We start from the raw sequence: 18526 nt of genomic DNA, 5'->3' as shown, positions 1-18526 counted from the left end.
TTGTGCTCAAACCTTTCATCTGACAATCTAAACGTGACTTGCTTCCAAAGGGATCCACCTTTACCTCCCATAAATGAAAAGCGTGCCCTTCTCTATAACAAATAAGAGGGTTGTTATGTAGGTGAGTTCCAGAGAATAAAAATTAATAATGCAAAAATGAGCTTTAAAAAAACAATACTAAGAAGAGAAGTCAAATTACAAATATAATGTTTTCTAACATAGTAAGTTATCCATCTTAATTATATTGTGATACTATATATATATATATATAGAGAGAGAGAGAGAAATTATAAACAGAGGAAAATTAATCACACAGCAACACTAGTAGTAACTACTCAAAAGATACTAAATGTCCAAGAGGCAAAGAGATGCATTCAGAGAAGATTGATGAAATATATATATATATATATACAGTAGTGTTCAACTGCTCCCCGGTGAGCAACAAAAAGTATACTCACTTTCAACTATAGTCATAGGATCTAATCCTACGGCTAATATAATCCTTGCACTGTTTTAGGGAAGTGATATTATTTGAATTAGTAATTAATTACAATTGAAGTAAATGACTATAATAGACATTTCCATAAAAAGAAAAAGAAAAAAATCAGTTTTGTTTGACATAGCCTTTTAAGATTTGGTTGATTAACCGTGAATATATCTCTTCCATCGAAATCATATATGAAAACTTTTTTTAAAAAAGATAAAAATTAAGGAAGAGTATAATAAGAAAAAGTCTCCTTTTTTTTTTTTTTTTTTTTTTTTTTTTTTTGCTAATCTTATTTGCTACCTAATTAGCACCACACGAAAACCTTTTTTTGAAAGAAAAAAAGTTTAAGGAAGAGTATAACAAGAAAAAAAAAAAAAAAAAAAAAATTTCCTACCTAATTAGCATCACATGAAATATTTTTTTTGAAAAAAAAAAAAAAATTAAGTAAGACTATAAGATTTTTTTTTTTTATTGGTAGGGAAAAATAAGATTAGCAAAACAAATAATAAATAAATAAAAATTTTCTTGTTATATTCTTCCTTAACTTTTTATCTTTCAAAAAAAAAAATTTCATATATGATTTCGATGAAAATGATATTCTTCCATTCACGGTTAATCAACCAAATCTTAAAAAGTTGAATCAAACAAAATTGATTTATTTCCTCTTATGAACCTGACTACTATTGTCATTTTACCTCATTGTAATTAATTACTAATTCAAATAATATCAATCTTATAAAATAGTGCAAGAATTATATTAACCGTAGGATTAGATGAAAGTGAGTATATTTTTTCCTACTCACAGGGGAGCAGTTGAACACTACTGTGTATATATATATATATATATATATATGTATTTTTGATAAGTATTATAGATAGCACTCCCCTTCTGAGTGCAACCCAGGAACTACACAAGGACCAAATAGGGACCTTAGACACTCACATTATCCACAAAGTCCAAGATTGATGAAAAATGACATTCCATATCCCTAATTCATCAACATTCCACAAAAAAAGTTTCTAAGCTTTGTTTATATGTTTGATTTCTAAGATAAAAAATATCTTTCTACTATAGCTTTACAAAAAAAATGAATTCATGCATCTTAACGTCCTCATTTCTGCTACCTGAATTTGTTGTTCTTGCTTCCTTTTTAACGCCCAACACTCTGTGCCATACAATTAATCAAAGTGCTAGGAGTAGGGAACTACAACGCTGTATTGAAGGGCCTAAGAAGTTGCAATAATGAATGTCAATAATCTTTCTAAGCTACCTTAGCGTCCTCATTTCTGCTACCTGAATTTGTTGTTCTTGCTTCCTTTTTAACGCCCAACACTCTGTGCCATGCAATTAATCAAAGAGCTAGGAGTAAGGAACTACAACGCTGTATTGAAGGGCCTAAGAAGTTGCAATAATGAGTGTCAATGAGTGTGAATAATTTTCCTTTCCCAGTTGGAAAATATATACGTAGACACATTATCCACAAAGTCCAAGATTGATGAAAAATGACATTCCATTTCCTCAATTCATCGACATTCCACAAAAAAAAAAAAAAAAAATAAAGTTTCTAAGCTTTGTTTATATGTTTGATTTCTAAGATAAAAAATATCTTTCTACTATATCTTTACAAAAAAATGAATTCATGCATCTTAACGTCCTCATTTCTGCTACCTGAATTTGTTGTTCTTGCTTCCTTTTTAACGCCCAACACTCTGTGCCATACAATTAATCAAAGAGCTACGAGTAGGGAACTACAACGCTGTATTGAAGGGCCTAAGAAGTTGCAATAATTAGTGTCAATAATCTTTTCAATTACATCCATCCTTTGGTTCACATAATTGATTTTTTTTTTTTCCCTTCCCAATTCAATTTTTTACTGATTCACTGCAATCTGCAAAATCCACAAAACCTTAGAACCTTGACAATTGGAAAATATAAACCTTAGAACCTTGACAATTGGAAAACATATACGTAGTATATTTTTGGGTTTGTTTGAGGGGGGTGGTAGGGTGTTATGGGGAGATTAAACATTGAACCACATGTTTTACGAACAACTTGAAATGCCGCATGCCCAAGTTATAATATCATCTTTAATGAACAACTTAACAGTTTCCCCACGTATTATATCACCTTAAACCATTTCCTGGTATATCATGGTGTCATTCTTTTGTAAACTATCAGACCATTACTTACATATGCATAAATTGGACTAACTAAAATCTATTAGTCGGATAAACTCTTGGAAGTAAGGCAAGCAGAGCGAAATCTTGTCATAGTAAGTTCTGACAACTCCTGATTTTGTTTAACTTGCTCATCAAAAAATGCACTGAGAAATCGTGGAAATTAAATAAAGCAATTTCCTTGTTTCTCTGCAATGGGCTGCACAGAGAACCAAATTAAGACTTGCTACTTCCATTACAATCTCATAAAACAACATAGGTCCATAGGTCCACAACTGAGCCACTTAAACAAAATTCTGCTCCTCAATTCTTTAAAATACGAGTCAAACAACTCAATAGATTCGGAGCACTCTTGAAAATCTTCAAGGCACCCACAAGATCAAGACAAACAGCCTCAGTTGAACTGCAACAAGTAAGTTTACAATTGTTTGCCCCACCTTCCATTATTCCTAGTTTCCAAATACATGTGACCAATTCTTTCTCCATTCCTTTCTACATCTATGAGAGTTGAATTTAAATTTCAACAAAATGACTCTAATTTCATGATAAAAAAGGAGCTTCAATCCCTTGGCTGCTCAGCAGAAATTCTCTCTTTTTTATGAAATATAAATCAGCAGTTTTCAGCATAACAACATAGATGGATTTTTTTCCTTCATTGTCATCACCGCCAGGTCCGCTACCAACATTCTTTTTTTCACCTTTTTTTGGAATCTAACAAAAAAATCCAAACTCCAATTGAACTCTTGAGATATGTCGATAAGACCTTTCTTGGGACAGATTGACTGCTACTTCATCATAATAATACCAACACACTTAGCTGATTCTCTTTTCCTTGATAAGTAGTGCGCCAGTTAATGTGAGTACCATATTTCACTTTAACTGAATATCATACCTTCCGAATCATCAGTACACGTACAGTGATCTCACAGAGGATCAGCCCCTTTATGCTTTTTACCCTTTTCAATAATAAACAAGCCCCACAATTCAAAAACTTAATATAATCTGAACCCAAAAATAGGTTCAAACATCTTACAAAAAAGATAGAACTATTCCTCAATTTAGCAATAAGCGTAATGAAGGTTCGTGTTTGAGAGCAACGAATTTGTGTAGGATAATAACAAATGTTACAAATGTCTTTAGTTTAGCAACACACTGCATGAAAAAAAAAATAATAAATAAATAAAGGATCTATCGATTCATATAAAAAGTATCACTTTAAATTTTTTATATTAAGAAAGAGCCTTAAAACACTCGCTCACACAAAAGAAAGCAAAAGTGCAAGCCCCTAACATAGTAGTTTAAACTCAACTCCTTAACGGTCATATACTATTATTATTTTCAAGAAAAGACAAATAATAATAATAATAAAAAATTAAAATTAAAATCTCAAAGTAGAGAGACTGATGAGCTTTTTTATTTCAGTTAAATGGAAGACAACTGGACTATAATCCTGCATCTAACAGGATATGGTGCATGTTGTATTACAAGCAGTTAATATACAACTTCCTCTCAGTATGCATCCCAACGCATCTTAATTTGGGTATAAGTTGTATCTCAGTGTGTTCAAAGCAACTACAGCAAATTCATGTTGCAGCAACCACTAATTGCAAAGTTTCCAGAATCTATTATAATTCTATAAATCCCAATCTTCCCACTAATTTTATGATCTGAAAACCAATCACATCTATATGGCAAAAACACAATTATATAGAAGAGTGTAGACATTAATAGTATATGAGTTGATTCATATGATCAACTGTAAAAAGAAAGAGGAAGAAGATATAAAGGTAAAGAAGATGCAACTCTTAAAAATTTTGCATCAAAACTGTAACAAACTACAAAAACTATCGATATTTTGTTTACCTATTTTCTACTGAAACTAGGGCAGAGTTTCACGTGAATTCTCTCTTCGTCTTTTTCCATTCTATTCTAGTACAAAAAATGTCTACACGTAAATTAAAACTTTGGAAATCAATTCTAATTACTTCATCCCAAGTTGGTTTTGATCGGCCGGTGTCTTTTACCTTCTACATAATTAATCTTCCTTTTTTTAGTAGTGCATTCACTGGACTACGTTGTATGTGTCCATACCACCTAAGCCTACTTTCTCTATTTTATCACTACTATAGATGTCACTCCTAGTCTCCTTCACATTTTGATTCTCAATTTTATCTTTTATAGCGGTTTCTATTATCCATCTCAACGTTCTCATTTGAGCTATGGATGTCTTGTTCTGGTTTCTTTTTTAACACCCAACACTTCGCTTGTATGAAATAGCTACCTAATAACCGTCCCTATAGAGTTTTCCTTTCAACTTATTTGGTATTTTCATATCACATAGAATACCACTAGCATGTCTCCAATTTGTCCATCCTGCTAGTAACACCATTGTCTATCTCCCTATCATTTTGTGTTACTAATCTTAAATATCAGTTTAGTGGCCACCAGAAGTCAAATTTTTTTTCCAACTTTAACATTCAAACCCAAAATTTAAATAAAGCTGCTTAAAACTTGTGCAATCTAAAAGTTCACAACAATCTGCACGTCATTTCATGTATGTATGCAACAAATAGTTTTGCTCTTGAATCCATCTTAGAGGTTCCCATTTAACTATTTTAATGTTCTGACTTCTAACCATCCCATCATGTAACTAAACTCTACGGAAACAAGTAGAAAATCTAGTCAATAAACCTTTGAACAGATTTGGTTCGTGTGCAAGTTTTTGAAAATTTTCTCCTTCAATAAAGAAAATTCCTGAAGACGTATAGAACAGAGCATGAGAAACCTAAATCCAAACTTTCATTAAATAGTAAGAAATTAGGAAATAAGAATACATAAAAGGACATGTTTGAGCAAGAAATGCACCTTTTCTATTGAGGAACTGTCCAACCAAAAGGTGTTCTCAGGCTTACGGTCTCCAAACAGTTTACAGAATATATTTCTTGCCCCACCAACTTGACTAGCCAAGCGTTCTAGTTTCCTCCATTTCAAATTCAGAAATTTGACACAATTTTTCTGACGTGATAGATCTAGCATATCACACATGCTGAAGTGACTCCTATCATTCAAACCATTCACTAACTGCCTACCTCCTGGAAAATCTCTGAACAGCCGACGTCTATGAGGCACCTGTGTGGATGCTAAGTAAAGTTTACTGCCCAAGGTAAATAAGAGGCTCTACACATAAAAATGCTTAGTAAACGTGGAAGATGCACATGGAGTAAACATAAAGCACTGCCCATATATACCATGCAATTCTAGCAAGGACCACTAAAGGTTGGAGAGATGTTAAACAATTTAAAGCAGCTCATCAATCAATACCTTAAACATAGTAGATCTACGGGATGTTAGGACCCAAAGAAAAGAAGGCAGTCATGACAGTTTCCGATAGAGAACCACCTCAATTTATTGACATATTTTGCAAATGATATACCCAACAGTTGCCAAAATCCATCATACAAACTAGCATACAGGAATTTTTTAAGCCCCATTTCAGGGTACTTATTGAGCCAAAAGAAACCAACATATTACACTAATAGTAATAAGAGTAAGAATATAAATTTCTTCAAGAAGTTTACCACAACAATGAACCTTTCTCTCACTATTGGAGGATGATCTCAAATTGAGCCAATAATCCTCAGTGATATCTCTAAAGTTACTGAATATTTTCCTCCCATGACAGGTCCCAACACTCTCCGGATGAAACTGAAGTCAAAAAGAAAATTTTAGTGTAACATACCAAAAGAGTGGGTACAATAAACACAATAACCAGAAAATCTACCTGTAAACCATAATGAGGCCTTGTAGAGTGCCTGATGCCCATGAGAACCTTTCCAGTCAGCATACCTTTAGAGTCGATGGAACAACATGAACCTCCGTTTCTGAACTTCCTTGAGGAAGAATCAACAGAGATTTGTTGGCAAAGCTGATTCTCATAGGCATCAGGGACAACATCAGACTTTTGGGAGTCAAGGAGGGAAAGTGTATCAGCAGAAGAGGTCCATGCTATGGGTATGAGTTCCTTCGGAAGAGTTTCCGCATCTATTACGAGGGAATGGTATCGAACCACCTGTATTAAGTCATAACCCACAGGAGTTTAGGTTGATGCACATATTAATAGGGGCACAACAAGAGTACAGGGATCTCCAGTATTCTATAAATATAACTTAAGACTTTCATTAAAGATTAATTCTGGCAACATGGAAACCTCACAAGGTAGTGAGTTTTCTTGCTATACCAAAATTTTCATGCAATCCTAAACATGCCAGTACCAACAGATTATTTAGAAATCTGTTTGCAAGTTAGCTTCATTCGTTTCATCCTAAAATACACTACACTTTAAAGATGTGCTAGATGCAAGAAGTTTTTTACAATGCCCTATTGCTTCAGTGAACCATTTTGTGCTTAAGTGAACCCCAGAAATGACTCAAAACATGATGAAATTCTATCTTCTTCTGGGCACATGTAACATTGAGCAGAAGAATGACAAATCAGCAAAACTTCAGCCATGCCAAGAGACATTTTTGTCCGCAAGCCAAGGAACAAAAATAATAAACAAAAAAATCACAAGTACAGTTCTAAACAGCAGAGAATATTTTTTTATTCATTATTATTATTATTATTGAAAGCAGAAAAAGAAAAAAAAATAATAAAACATTAAATAATAATAATAAACCTAGTGCCTGGCAATCACAAGAGATGTGAATGCTGCACATTGCTGTCAGGTAATCAACACTTTTTGCTGCTTGCAATGCTCCTGTCCTAATAGTACCACTGTCATTTGCCTGATTGTGTTTCTCTATTATAAAATTTACTGCTTATTTTTTCCTGTTGTGCAAGGGAGATGGTAAGGTTCGAACGAATCACCAGCGATTTCCAAAGGGGGCTTTGATACCACCTGGGCACACTGCTGTGGGTACGTAGTTCACTGCATTTGGTATGGACTTTGACATTACACAGTCCACAATTTCCAACAACCCTTAGAAAAACTTTTATGGCAGAGAAAACAAATGAAAATGAAAAGAAAGAAGCTGTTTTAGACATGTGACTGAAGGTTAGTGTAAAGCAGTTTACAATACCATTTTATAAATTACCCAAACAAACAGTTAAGTATATCTGATTTTTCGTGGCCCCTTTGACACCAAAATAAACTCTTCACGTTGATGTCAACACTAGCAGAACTTTCAATATTTTTTATCAATTTCTTTCGAATGAATGTGATCAGGAATCAGGATAAAGTTGATATATTCAGTGGTACTCCTGCAGTAGCAGCATAACTTATCTAATGCTGCATTTGGTGTCCAGGAATGGAATGGAATGGAATGCCTATTCCAACCATTCCTTTGTTGGGTATGCAATTTAAAGTGGGAATAGCCGTTCCATTGGAATGAAAATCCATTCCACAACTAAACCTATTGAATAGCCATTCCATTCCCAAGTAATTTTTTTAAAAAAAATCAACTTCCCAAAAAACCCTCACGTCCCAAGTCCAAAAACCACCACAACCACGTCTGCCTTTCACCACCAACTTCCACCACTACCACCACCACCACCGCTACCGATTTTCACCACCGTCCACCGCTTTCCACCACCACCACCGCCTTTCACCACCGACGTCGCATTCCTTTGTGCAACCACCACCGCCACTGCCATCACCTTTCACCACTACCGCCTTACACTACCGCTACCTTCCACCACCACCGCTATCGCCTTCCACCGCCTTTCACCACCGCTATCGCCTTCCACCGCCTTTCACCACTGTTATTGCCTTCCATCACCACCACCACCACCACCGCCTTTCACCACCGCCACCGCCACTGCCTTCCGCCACCGTCACCGCCTTCTACCACCACCGCCATCAACTTTCACCAACACCATCGCCACTGCCTTTCACCACCACCACCGCCACTGCCTTTCACCACCACCACCACAACCGCCTTCCACCACCACCATTGCCTTTTGAGCCCGATACTGCCTGAAAGCAAATCAACACAGACCTCAAAAATCTCAGGGACACCTCCACCTCACAAAAAACTAAAGTATCATCCACAACCAGTAAGTGAGAAATCTCCAAATGATGAACATCATCCCTGCCCACCCTGAATCCCGATGAAGCCCAACTCCACAGCCCTCCCCATCAACCTACTATGAGCCTCCATAACAATAATGAACAACAATTGGGAAAGGGGATCCCCCTGACGCAAACCTCGCAAGCTACTAAAGAAACCCGTCAGAGACCCATTACTTCTTTAGAAACATGTAATGAGAATGTTTTCAAAACAATGTAATTGAGGCCAAAGAGCCATTTTATTTTGAAGTATGTTTTTCATGTAAATTGCACACTTTTGTATGTCGCACTTACTTACACTAGTTGTATCTACATTGCCATGCCATGTTCGATTCTTAGGGATGCTTAGACTCGGATTTGAGGCCTTAAGGCCACTTCATTTTAAATGTATGACATATACATTAAATGAACACATAATGTATGCCCCACACACAATCTTTTACTCACGTATGTCCTTGCCATGCGTAGACATCTTAGTTGAACTTTATTCATCATGTTTGAGCATGGGGCATGGTCGGGAAGGTTGGATCCAATCATTTTTCTTCAATTTTCTACAGCAGAATTATTTCCTGCTCCCAGGTGAATTCAGCCGACTGGGTTTGGTTTTGTCCTCTAATCTCTTTATATTCGCTTCTTAGTTGACCATTGGCACAATGGAACTCCATTGGGACACCATAGGTGTTGTTTTGTATTTGGACTTGTCATTGTACTATTTTAACCTTTGTTTTAATCATTCTTGGAATGGTGTCCATCTTTTTATTTCTTCGCTTCCGCATTCGTGCACGTGTAGGGTCTTATTAACTCATTTCGTGTTTCTCTTGTTGTCCTAGAGGAAATGTATGCCTCTAGTGACCTCTTCTTGGTTTATCGCTTCCGCGTTTCGGACTCGATATCGGGTCGGGTTAGGTTCCTTTGGTTAATGCACCGGATCATGGGATTTGGGGCGTTACAATCCACATGAAAAGTTGCATTGCCCCAATCCCGACGACCTTCCCTTAGAACTCTCCTGGCTTCTGCTTGTGAGGGGAGTCGAAAGAGGAGTGAATCTGGCAATGGCAACACACCAACCCCACATTAAAATTTCCAAGCACGTCCAGCCCAATCAGCAATCTGATCTCAGTTACCCACTTCTTTATCAAATTTACCTACCAAACACGAACAAAGCACCTCCATGCATCTTCCTATAGAGGCATCGTCCACCCAAATCGAAGGTCCTCTTAAAGGTTTTGCAACCTTAACCATCCCCCCCCCCCCCCCCCCCCCTTTCTGCAGAAGACAAGGCAGCCTAGCGATCTCGAAATACGATTTCGGACCTATTTCCAAAAAAAGAGGTCACCGGTGTAGAAGTCTTCGGTGCATTTTCGTCTAAGACACCACGTTTACATGTTCTTTTTCCTCTTATAGTTTACGAAACAAATGCCTTGTTTACATCTTCGATTTGGTAAAATCGAAGAGAAAAAGAGAGCTAGATCATAGGGAGAGGAGAGAGGAAGAATCAAAGACCAACAGAGAAGATATCGATGTCAGAGCGAGAGGCAAAAACGAAGAGGGGGGAGAGAGAAAGGTCCTAATCGATTGGAGAACTTTTCAGCTTCCCTATATAAAATTGAAGACATATGGAAGAACTTCATATTACGGTCCCCCATCCTTAACCACGGGGCTCTAGATTTCTGTCTCTACAGAATCTCCTCTTAACACAATAATTTCAGCATTCTCCGCCTGGCAATCCACCCTCCAACTTCTCAAAGCCTCCCCAAGATCTCCCAATCCCTCCATGTGATTATATCCACAATCTTCGAGAACGCTCGGTTTTTCCTCCATTCTAAGTTCCCAAACTCCTCCTTATTCCATCTTTTAATGTCCTCTATCAAACACCATAATTGTCCAACAAGGATGTAACCCAAAGTGCCTATCACATCTTATCCCACCCACCAGGAGCGGACCCTCTCAAAAAAGACTGCTGCTCGAAGCCACATATTCTCAAATCTAAAGGGAGAGCTTCTTTCCCATAATCCCCCTAGTACAGGACCAATGGAATATGATCCGAAGTTGGTCTAGCCAATGCAGCTTGAACTGCATCCATATATTTCTTCTCCCTATCTCTAGAACAAAGGAATTTATCCAAATGAGAAATGCTGAACATCATCCTCGTTGGGGCCATAGACACCCGAGAAAATCCAATGGAAGCCATCATCCTCTACTTCTACAGAGGGCATACTAGAAACCAAGAATCTTCCCATCCACACATCAAGCTTTGAGACCCGACCGAACTTGTATCTCACATCACAATAATTCCAGAGAAAATCCAATGGAAGCCATCATCCTCTACTTCTACAGAGGGCATACTAGAAACCAAGAATCTTCCCATCCACACATCAAGCTTTGAGACCCGACCGAACTTGTATCTCACATCCCCCCCCCCCCCCCCCCCCCCAGGGGAGACCATGGCATCCATAGCAACCCAATCCACAAATCTCCCACCCCAAAGGCTCCTAACAACCTTATCCGATACCTAGGTAAGTTTCATTTCTTGCAAACATACCACATCAACATTACACTTACGAATCGCCAACTTCACCACCTTCCTCTTCTCCTTCCCTCTTCCCCTCTCCCTCGACCACAACCCCTCCCCCCCCCCCCCCCCCCCCCCCCCCCCCCGCCCCGCCCCCCCGGCTCCTATTGTTGACATATGAGATACGGTTCCTCACCTCCCTCTCCCCTTTCTCTGAAGGTGTCCTTCCCTTACCCCCCCACTTGCTGGATGTTGTTATATTTGTAAAACATTCCCACCGCCTGACAATTCTCCCCCTCATAGGTCACTCCAACCAAGTGACAACCCTAGTCCGTCATAGGTCACTCCAACCAGGTTGTCATTTCACATGCTCCGTCACAGAATGGGGATAAAATGATCACTTTTGTTAGTTCTGGGGGTTATTTGTTAGTATAGGGGGTTATGTAATGATTTTGGATAGTATAGAGGGGTTTTATGATTTTAACCCTATTTAAAAAAATTAAATTAATAATATTTGTGCATAATATTAATATATAGGATTCATATAGCGAACCCCAAGTAGTCGGAAAAAAGGCTTTGGCTTTGGTCGTCGTTGTTGTATGTTAATAATATTTGAGCATCTTACGAATTTCTCAAAAGACAAAATGAACAAGCCAACACTCGTAAATATATATTTTTTTAAATGAAGACAAAAACATTTCACAATACATTAACTTGAAAAGGCTTTCATGGAGCATGCATATTAATCCTCATAGAAACAAACTGACTATGACAAAACAAACAGAGTACACAATTATACCTAAAATGTCCATAAATTAGGAAAGTTCATTAATCATTTACTTATCAATATTTTTTAAGTAATCATCACTTATCAATGATCATACATTGCAAGAAAATATTTAATTTATATATAAAAAATAATAATAATAAAATAATAAATAAATAAATTTGATAAATAAAATGTATTAGAAAGCGTTCAAAATGGGAACGCATCCCAAGAGATAAACAAGGAACCAAACCAAAATAAACTTATGGACCCAAAGAACTCAAAAAGTCCACAATCTCATATAAAAATATACAATTTCTCCCCATCACCCAACTAAAAAGAGAACTAATAATAGCAAATTTCAGCACCCCAATGGAGGTTTCCTACCCCTCAAAAGACCTTTTATTTCGCTCTTTCTAAATGCTCCACCAAACACAAAAGGGGGTCACCCTCCAACAAATATGAGCATGGCCCCCCACCCTTTGGCCCCTCCAAATGTCAATCAACTCCCTTGAAGACCGAGGCATAATCCAATGGATGCCAAAAAGACAAAAAATAAGATTCCAACAATTATAAGACATAGGACAATGCAAAAGAAGGTGATCCACAGACTCTCCATCATTCTTACACATACAAAACTAGTTGACTATGATCTGTCTTTTCTTTCTCAAATTGTCCAATGTCATAATCTTATCCAAGCCACATATATATAAAATAAAAAATAAAAAAATAAAAAATTAATTTAAAATAACAGGACCACTCAGGCATAAGAATGAGATTTGCATAGATTAATGTTTCCTTATATTGAAGAAAATTCAGAGTTTTAGAGAGATGAAAATGAGGGAGTTTTAGAGAGATGAAAATGAGGTTGATAGCTTAAAGCAGTGGTTTTAAAGAAAAACTTTTGTCAATTGAAAAAGAAAGGAAACAATGTTGAAGATTAAGTGGATCTTGGGCTTTATTTCTAACACAGTTGACTGATTTGAAACAGACTAGAAGAGTCCTTGTAAATCTGTTAGAAGATTTATATATTGGGCCATGTTGTAATTATGTATAGTTGGTACGGCCAGTATGTAATTAGCTCATTCTTGTACTCGTATATAGGCTTCGCTTCTTTTGTTCTAGGGTTTAATATATATGAAACACACCCTCCATCTCATTCTCTTTCAATCTTTACAAGGTATCAGAGAATCGATCCAGCCATTGTCGCTGCTGCAGAAGTGCTAGGGTGTGTCCTAACTTGTGGGCGTGATTTGTTTGACGAGGTACAAAGGACCGTATTTTTCTTTCCTTTTCTGTGTGTTGTCTTCATTTATCATCGGAAATTTCTTTTTCTGATCATGATATTTCAAATCGGCGTGCGTTGGCGAGCTTGGTTTGCAGTTGAAAATTGTTGTGGTCTCGCGATTGCTGCCTTCATCGTTTCTTGGATGTGTTCTTCATCAACGACCATCTCTGGGCTGTCGACGAGAAGTTTGTAGAGGTCGCCGTTGGTAACTAGATTTGGGTCTTGCCGTGTTCTGCTGTTGCTGCTGTGTTTCGGTTGTAGTCTCCGTGATCTGTGTTGTCCGTCGCCGTCGCCAAGAGATGAGTTGTAGGTCGCCATGTCCTCGCCGTTGTTGAGTTGCAGTTTGGAACTGCAAGTGTGAAGAAGATGACGGGTGTTTGGCTACATGAGTTAGGTAGCCCAAACCTGGTGTACTAAAACCGGTTAGCAGAGATCCGGTTCTGATTCAACCTGGTTTTGCAGACCCATATCATTGATCCGACCCATATATGAATCCGACCCGTTTTGTTGAATCCGACCCATTTTTTTTTTTGTGGATCCGACGGACGAATTTCTGGGTAGCATTTCTCTGCCCTTCTCTCTCTGGCCTGTGCATTTTTTTTTGTTTCTTCTTCTTGGACAGTAAGTTTTTTTTTTTGTGAAGTATAGTCTCTTTGGTTAAGCATTCATCCATGCCAAAGTCTTCAACCACTACTGCCTCTGAACTTGCGGGAATTAAACCTTCTACTGCACATTTTAATCATGTTGGACTGCAAACTACAACTCCGAAATTAAGTGCTTCTAATTATTTACTATGGGCTCAAGCTGTGAAAATCTCTTTAGGAGCCCGACGAAAATTAAAATTTGTTACACATGATCCTCCATCTACAACTGCAACAAGGTATGATGACTAGGAAACAGATAACTACATGGTTATGTCATGGTTGTGGAATAGTATGGAGCCTTCCATTGCAACAAACTTTATGTTTTTGAACACTGCAAAGGAAATTTGGGATGCAGTAAAAGAAACTTACTCTATGGACACAAATGTTTCTCGCATCTATTCTCTGTATGAAAAGATGTTTCATTGTTGTCAATCCAGTCAGAACACCGGCAAGTATTACAGTGGTTTCAAAAGCCTATTGGATGAGTTGAATCAATACCACCCCTAGACCACTGATCTTGAAGTTCTCAAGCGACAACGTGAGGAATTTTATGTTTCTATTTTCCTTGTGGGACTAGACACTAATCTTCAGAGTATTCGGGAACAAATCCTTGCTAGTGATGGAGGGCTTCCTTCTTTGGGTAACATTTATGCTCGATTACTTCGGGTTTCAAAACCATCACATGGAACATCAACTGGGAAAGAAAATTTAGCTATGATGATTCCTTCTGTCACACCATAGGTTTCTAGAAATTGTGGTAATCCCAGTAGCAACCAAGGGTATGGAGGCAATATGGGTGGTTCTCGTGGCAATGGTGGTCGTGATAGAGGTCGTGGTCACCGTGGTTGTGGACGTACCGATAGTTGTCACTATGGCCACTGTGGGGGTACTAATCATTCTATTTACTGTTGGGATCTTCATGGAAACCCAGCATGGGCGAATCAAGTTGTCACTTCCTCTGAAACTGTTTGTTCTCGTCCCTCTCTAGACTAGGCCATCCCACCTTCCCCACCTTCTGTAATGCCATCGAATTCATCTATTAGTGACAGCGTCACACTATCTCGAGCCGAGTTCAGTGCCTTGGTCAACCACGCACACCACAAGTTTTATGATGTTGTTACCTTTGCCAAGTCAGGTAATATTACATGTTTTTCAGATGTACAAACTTTATCCTCCCCTTGGGTTCTTGACTCTGGGGCATCTACACATCTAACGGGTAATGAATCTCTATTTTCTAATTTCCACAAGTCTAGCTCCACATCTTTTGTTGCCATGGCAGATGGTAGAACTCATCCCATTTTTGGTCAGGGCACAATTAAACTCACTACTTCCATTTCATTATCTTCTGTGCAATTGGTTCCACAATTTCCTTTTAATTTATTATATGTGAGTAAACTGACTCAAGCACTCAATTGTTCTGTGATTTTTTATCCTTCCTTTTGTGTCTTTCAGGACCTCAAAACGAAGAAGACAATTGGTGGTGGAATTAAAAGGAATAGCCTCTATTACTTGGATTGCCAGTCGTCTACTAGTGGTGTGGCTCCCCATTCACATGTTTCTGTACGCCAATGGCATTATCGGTTAGGTCATCCCTCCTTGAGGTACTTGAAGTCTGCTTTACCTTTTCTTCAGTCGGTGTCTACTTTAGATTGTGAGTCATGTCAATTGGGCAAGCACTATAGAGTGTCTTTTCCTCGTATTGATAATCGTCAGTCTTCTTTATTTGAATTGGTGCATACAGACAGTTGGGGTCCTGCTCGTTGTGTCAGTAATTCAGGTTGTTCATATTTTGTTACCTTTGTTGATGACTACTCAAGGATGACTTGGATGTTTTTAATGAAAGACCGGTCTGAACTTTTTTCTATATTTCAATCCCAGTTTGGCTGTGTTTTATGAACTTTAAAATGTGATAATACTATGGTCTATGTCAAAGGTGTTATTTCTACATTTTGTGACTCGTGATATTTTGCACCAAATTTCTTGTTCTTCTACTCCACAACAAAATGGTGTAGCAGGACGGAAAAATCGGCATTTAATTGAAATAGCTCGTACTTTAATGATCCATATGCATCTTCCAAATGCATTTTGGGGAGATGCTGTTTTAATTGCTTGTTACTTAATTAATCGTATGCCATCTGCCGTTCTTAACTGGAAATGCCCTTATTCTATTGTTTTTCCTACTCGTCCCTTATTTGCATTGACTCCTCGTGTTTTTGGTTGTGTGCTTTGCTCATATATTACGTCCTGGCAGTGATAAATTGTCTCCTCGTGCCGTTAAATGTGTCTTTATTGGTTACTCTCAAACTCAAAAGGGTTATAAATGTTGGGATCCTAGCACTAGTAATGCTTGTGTATGAATGTCACCTTTTTTGAGGACACTCCTTACTGCTCTTCAAATGGTTTGTCTTTAAATACTGATTTATTGCTTCTGTTGCCTGTTGTGTCTACTTCAACTGAGTCTGTCACACCACCACCACTTCAAGTGCATAGTCGACGACCACAAGAAACATCCCCCCAATTGTCTCCTTCCATTGAGGCTCCTCCTCTTGCTAATGATCTTCCTATTTCCTTATGCAAAGGTACTCGTTCTTGTGTCGCTGTACATCCTATTTCTAACTTTGTCTCATATAATAATGTATCGCCCTCTTTGTCTTATTTTTTTATCCACATTGTCCGCCACTGTTGTTCCCAAGACTGTGTAGAATGCTCTTTCTAATCCCGATTGGCGCAAAGCCATCGTAGATGAAATGGATGTTGTTCCCTTACCTCCTGGTTCCAAACCAATTGGTTGTAAGGGGTCTACACTGTCAAATATCTTCATGATGGGTCTATTGAGTGTTTGAAGGTTCTTCTTGTTGCAAAAGGGTACACCTAGACCTATGGTATTGATTATGATGAGACCTTTTCCCCTGTTGCGAAGATTTCTTCTATCCGAGTCCTTATTTCCATTGCCGCCAATTGTAACTGGCCATTGTTCCAATTAGATGTGAAAAATGTCTTCTTGCATGGTGATTTACTTGAAGAGGTTTATATGGAGCAACCACCTGGCTTTATTGCTCAGGGGGAGTCTCGTCATGCTGTATGTCGCCTTAAGAAGGCACTGTATGGATTGAAACAATCTCCAAGGGCTTAGTTTGGAAAATTCTCTGAGGCAGCACTTGCCTTTGGTCTTAAAAGATGTCAGACAGATCATTCGGCATTTCACCATCACAACAGAACTGGTTTTATATTTCTTGTGGTGTATGTAGACGATATTGTTATCACAGGTGATGATTATGACGGCATTGCTAAGTTGAAGTTGTTTATGCAAAATTTGTTCCACACTAAAGACTTTTTTTTTTTCTTTTCCCCTAGTTGGTACTCACACACACATGCCTCTTCTGAGGCTTGAACCCTTAATCTCTCTTTGAGAAGTAAGGTCCTGATACCGCTAGGCCACTGGCCCGTTGGTTTCCACACTAAAGACTTGGGTAAACTTAAATATTTTTTGGGTATTAAGGTTGCTAGATCCAAGGAAGATATAAGCTTATCTCAAAGGAAATATGTGCTGGACTTATTAGAAGAAATGTATGTTAGGTCGTCATGCTGATGCTCCTATGGATCCAAATATAAACTCATCTGATGAGGGTGATTTATTTGATGACCATGGTAGATATCGACGTTTAGTTGGGAAATTAATTTATCTCACCATCACCCGACCTGACATTTCATATGCAGTTAGTGTTGTAAGTCAGTTCACAGGAGCTCCTAGAGTACCGCATTGGAATGTTGTTCTTCGAATTATTCGATATCTAAAGCAGGCTCCAGGTTTCGGGTTGCTATATAAATCGAATGGTCATCTCACTGTGGAAGGTTTTACAGATGTTGACCAGGCTGGATCTCCCTCAGATGCGAGGTCTACTACAGGCTATTGCCCATTTGTAGGAGGAAATCTTTTTACATGGAAGAGTAAGAAACAAACGGTAGTAGCTTGATCTAGTGCTGAAGTCGAGTACAGGGCAATGGCTCATACCACTAGTGAGTTGACATGGATACAACACTTTCTAGAGGAACTTTGGTTGACAGTTAAAGCTCCTATTCCATTGTTCTGTGATAACCAAGCGGCCATTCACATTGCATCCAATCCTGTGTTCCATGAGAGGACCAAGCATATTGAAGTTGATTGTCACTTCGTTCGGGAAAAAATATTAACTAGGAGCATCTCTACTCCATTTGTGAAGTCTGAAGATCAACTAGCTTATATGTTTACCAAAGCGTTGGGTTATAATCGGTTGAAGACTATCTGTTCCAAGTTGGAATTATATGATATATATTCTCCAGCTTGAGGGGGAGTGTTAGAACATTTATATATATATATATATATATATATATATATATATATATATATATTGCGCCATGTTGTAATTATGTATAGTTGGTAGGGCCAATATGTAATTAGCTCATTCTTGTACTTGTATATAGGCTTCGCTTCTTTTGTTCTAGGGTTTAATATATATGAAACACAGCCTCCATCTCTCTCTTTCAATCTTTACAAAATCAAAGTGAGAAGGGGAAAAAAATGACATCATTGTTTGATTTATTACG

The 18526-nt window shown here is 37.9% G+C and overlaps 1 protein-coding gene across 4 annotated transcripts in view; it reads right to left on the bottom strand.

Moving 5' to 3' along the window:
- LOC132277290 (aminodeoxychorismate synthase, chloroplastic) overlaps positions 1-18526 on the bottom strand; it is a 60073-nt gene that overhangs the window by 7908 nt on the left and 33639 nt on the right. For 2 of the 4 annotated variants that reach the window (XM_059779107.1, XM_059779106.1), the window contains 4 exons: positions 6447-6734; positions 6244-6370; positions 5531-5805; positions 13-92 (listed from right to left, as the gene is read on the bottom strand). In XM_059779107.1, coding sequence (XP_059635090.1) covers positions 13-92; positions 5531-5805; positions 6244-6370; positions 6447-6734 — 770 coding nt within the window. The remainder of the gene's footprint in view (positions 1-12; positions 93-5530; positions 5806-6243; positions 6371-6446; positions 6735-18526) is intronic. The other 2 variants (XM_059779108.1, XM_059779109.1) reach the window with 2 other exon arrangements.

This window comes from Cornus florida, unplaced genomic scaffold (genome assembly GCF_030987335.1).
Source record: "Cornus florida cultivar Cherokee Brave unplaced genomic scaffold, ASM3098733v1 CherokeeBrave_3.0.0_Hap2_Chr10, whole genome shotgun sequence".
In the NCBI taxonomy this organism is placed as follows: domain Eukaryota; kingdom Viridiplantae; phylum Streptophyta; class Magnoliopsida; order Cornales; family Cornaceae; genus Cornus; species Cornus florida.
The sequence above is the reverse complement of the archived record's forward strand: the minus strand, read 5'-3'. Positions and strand labels throughout refer to the sequence as shown.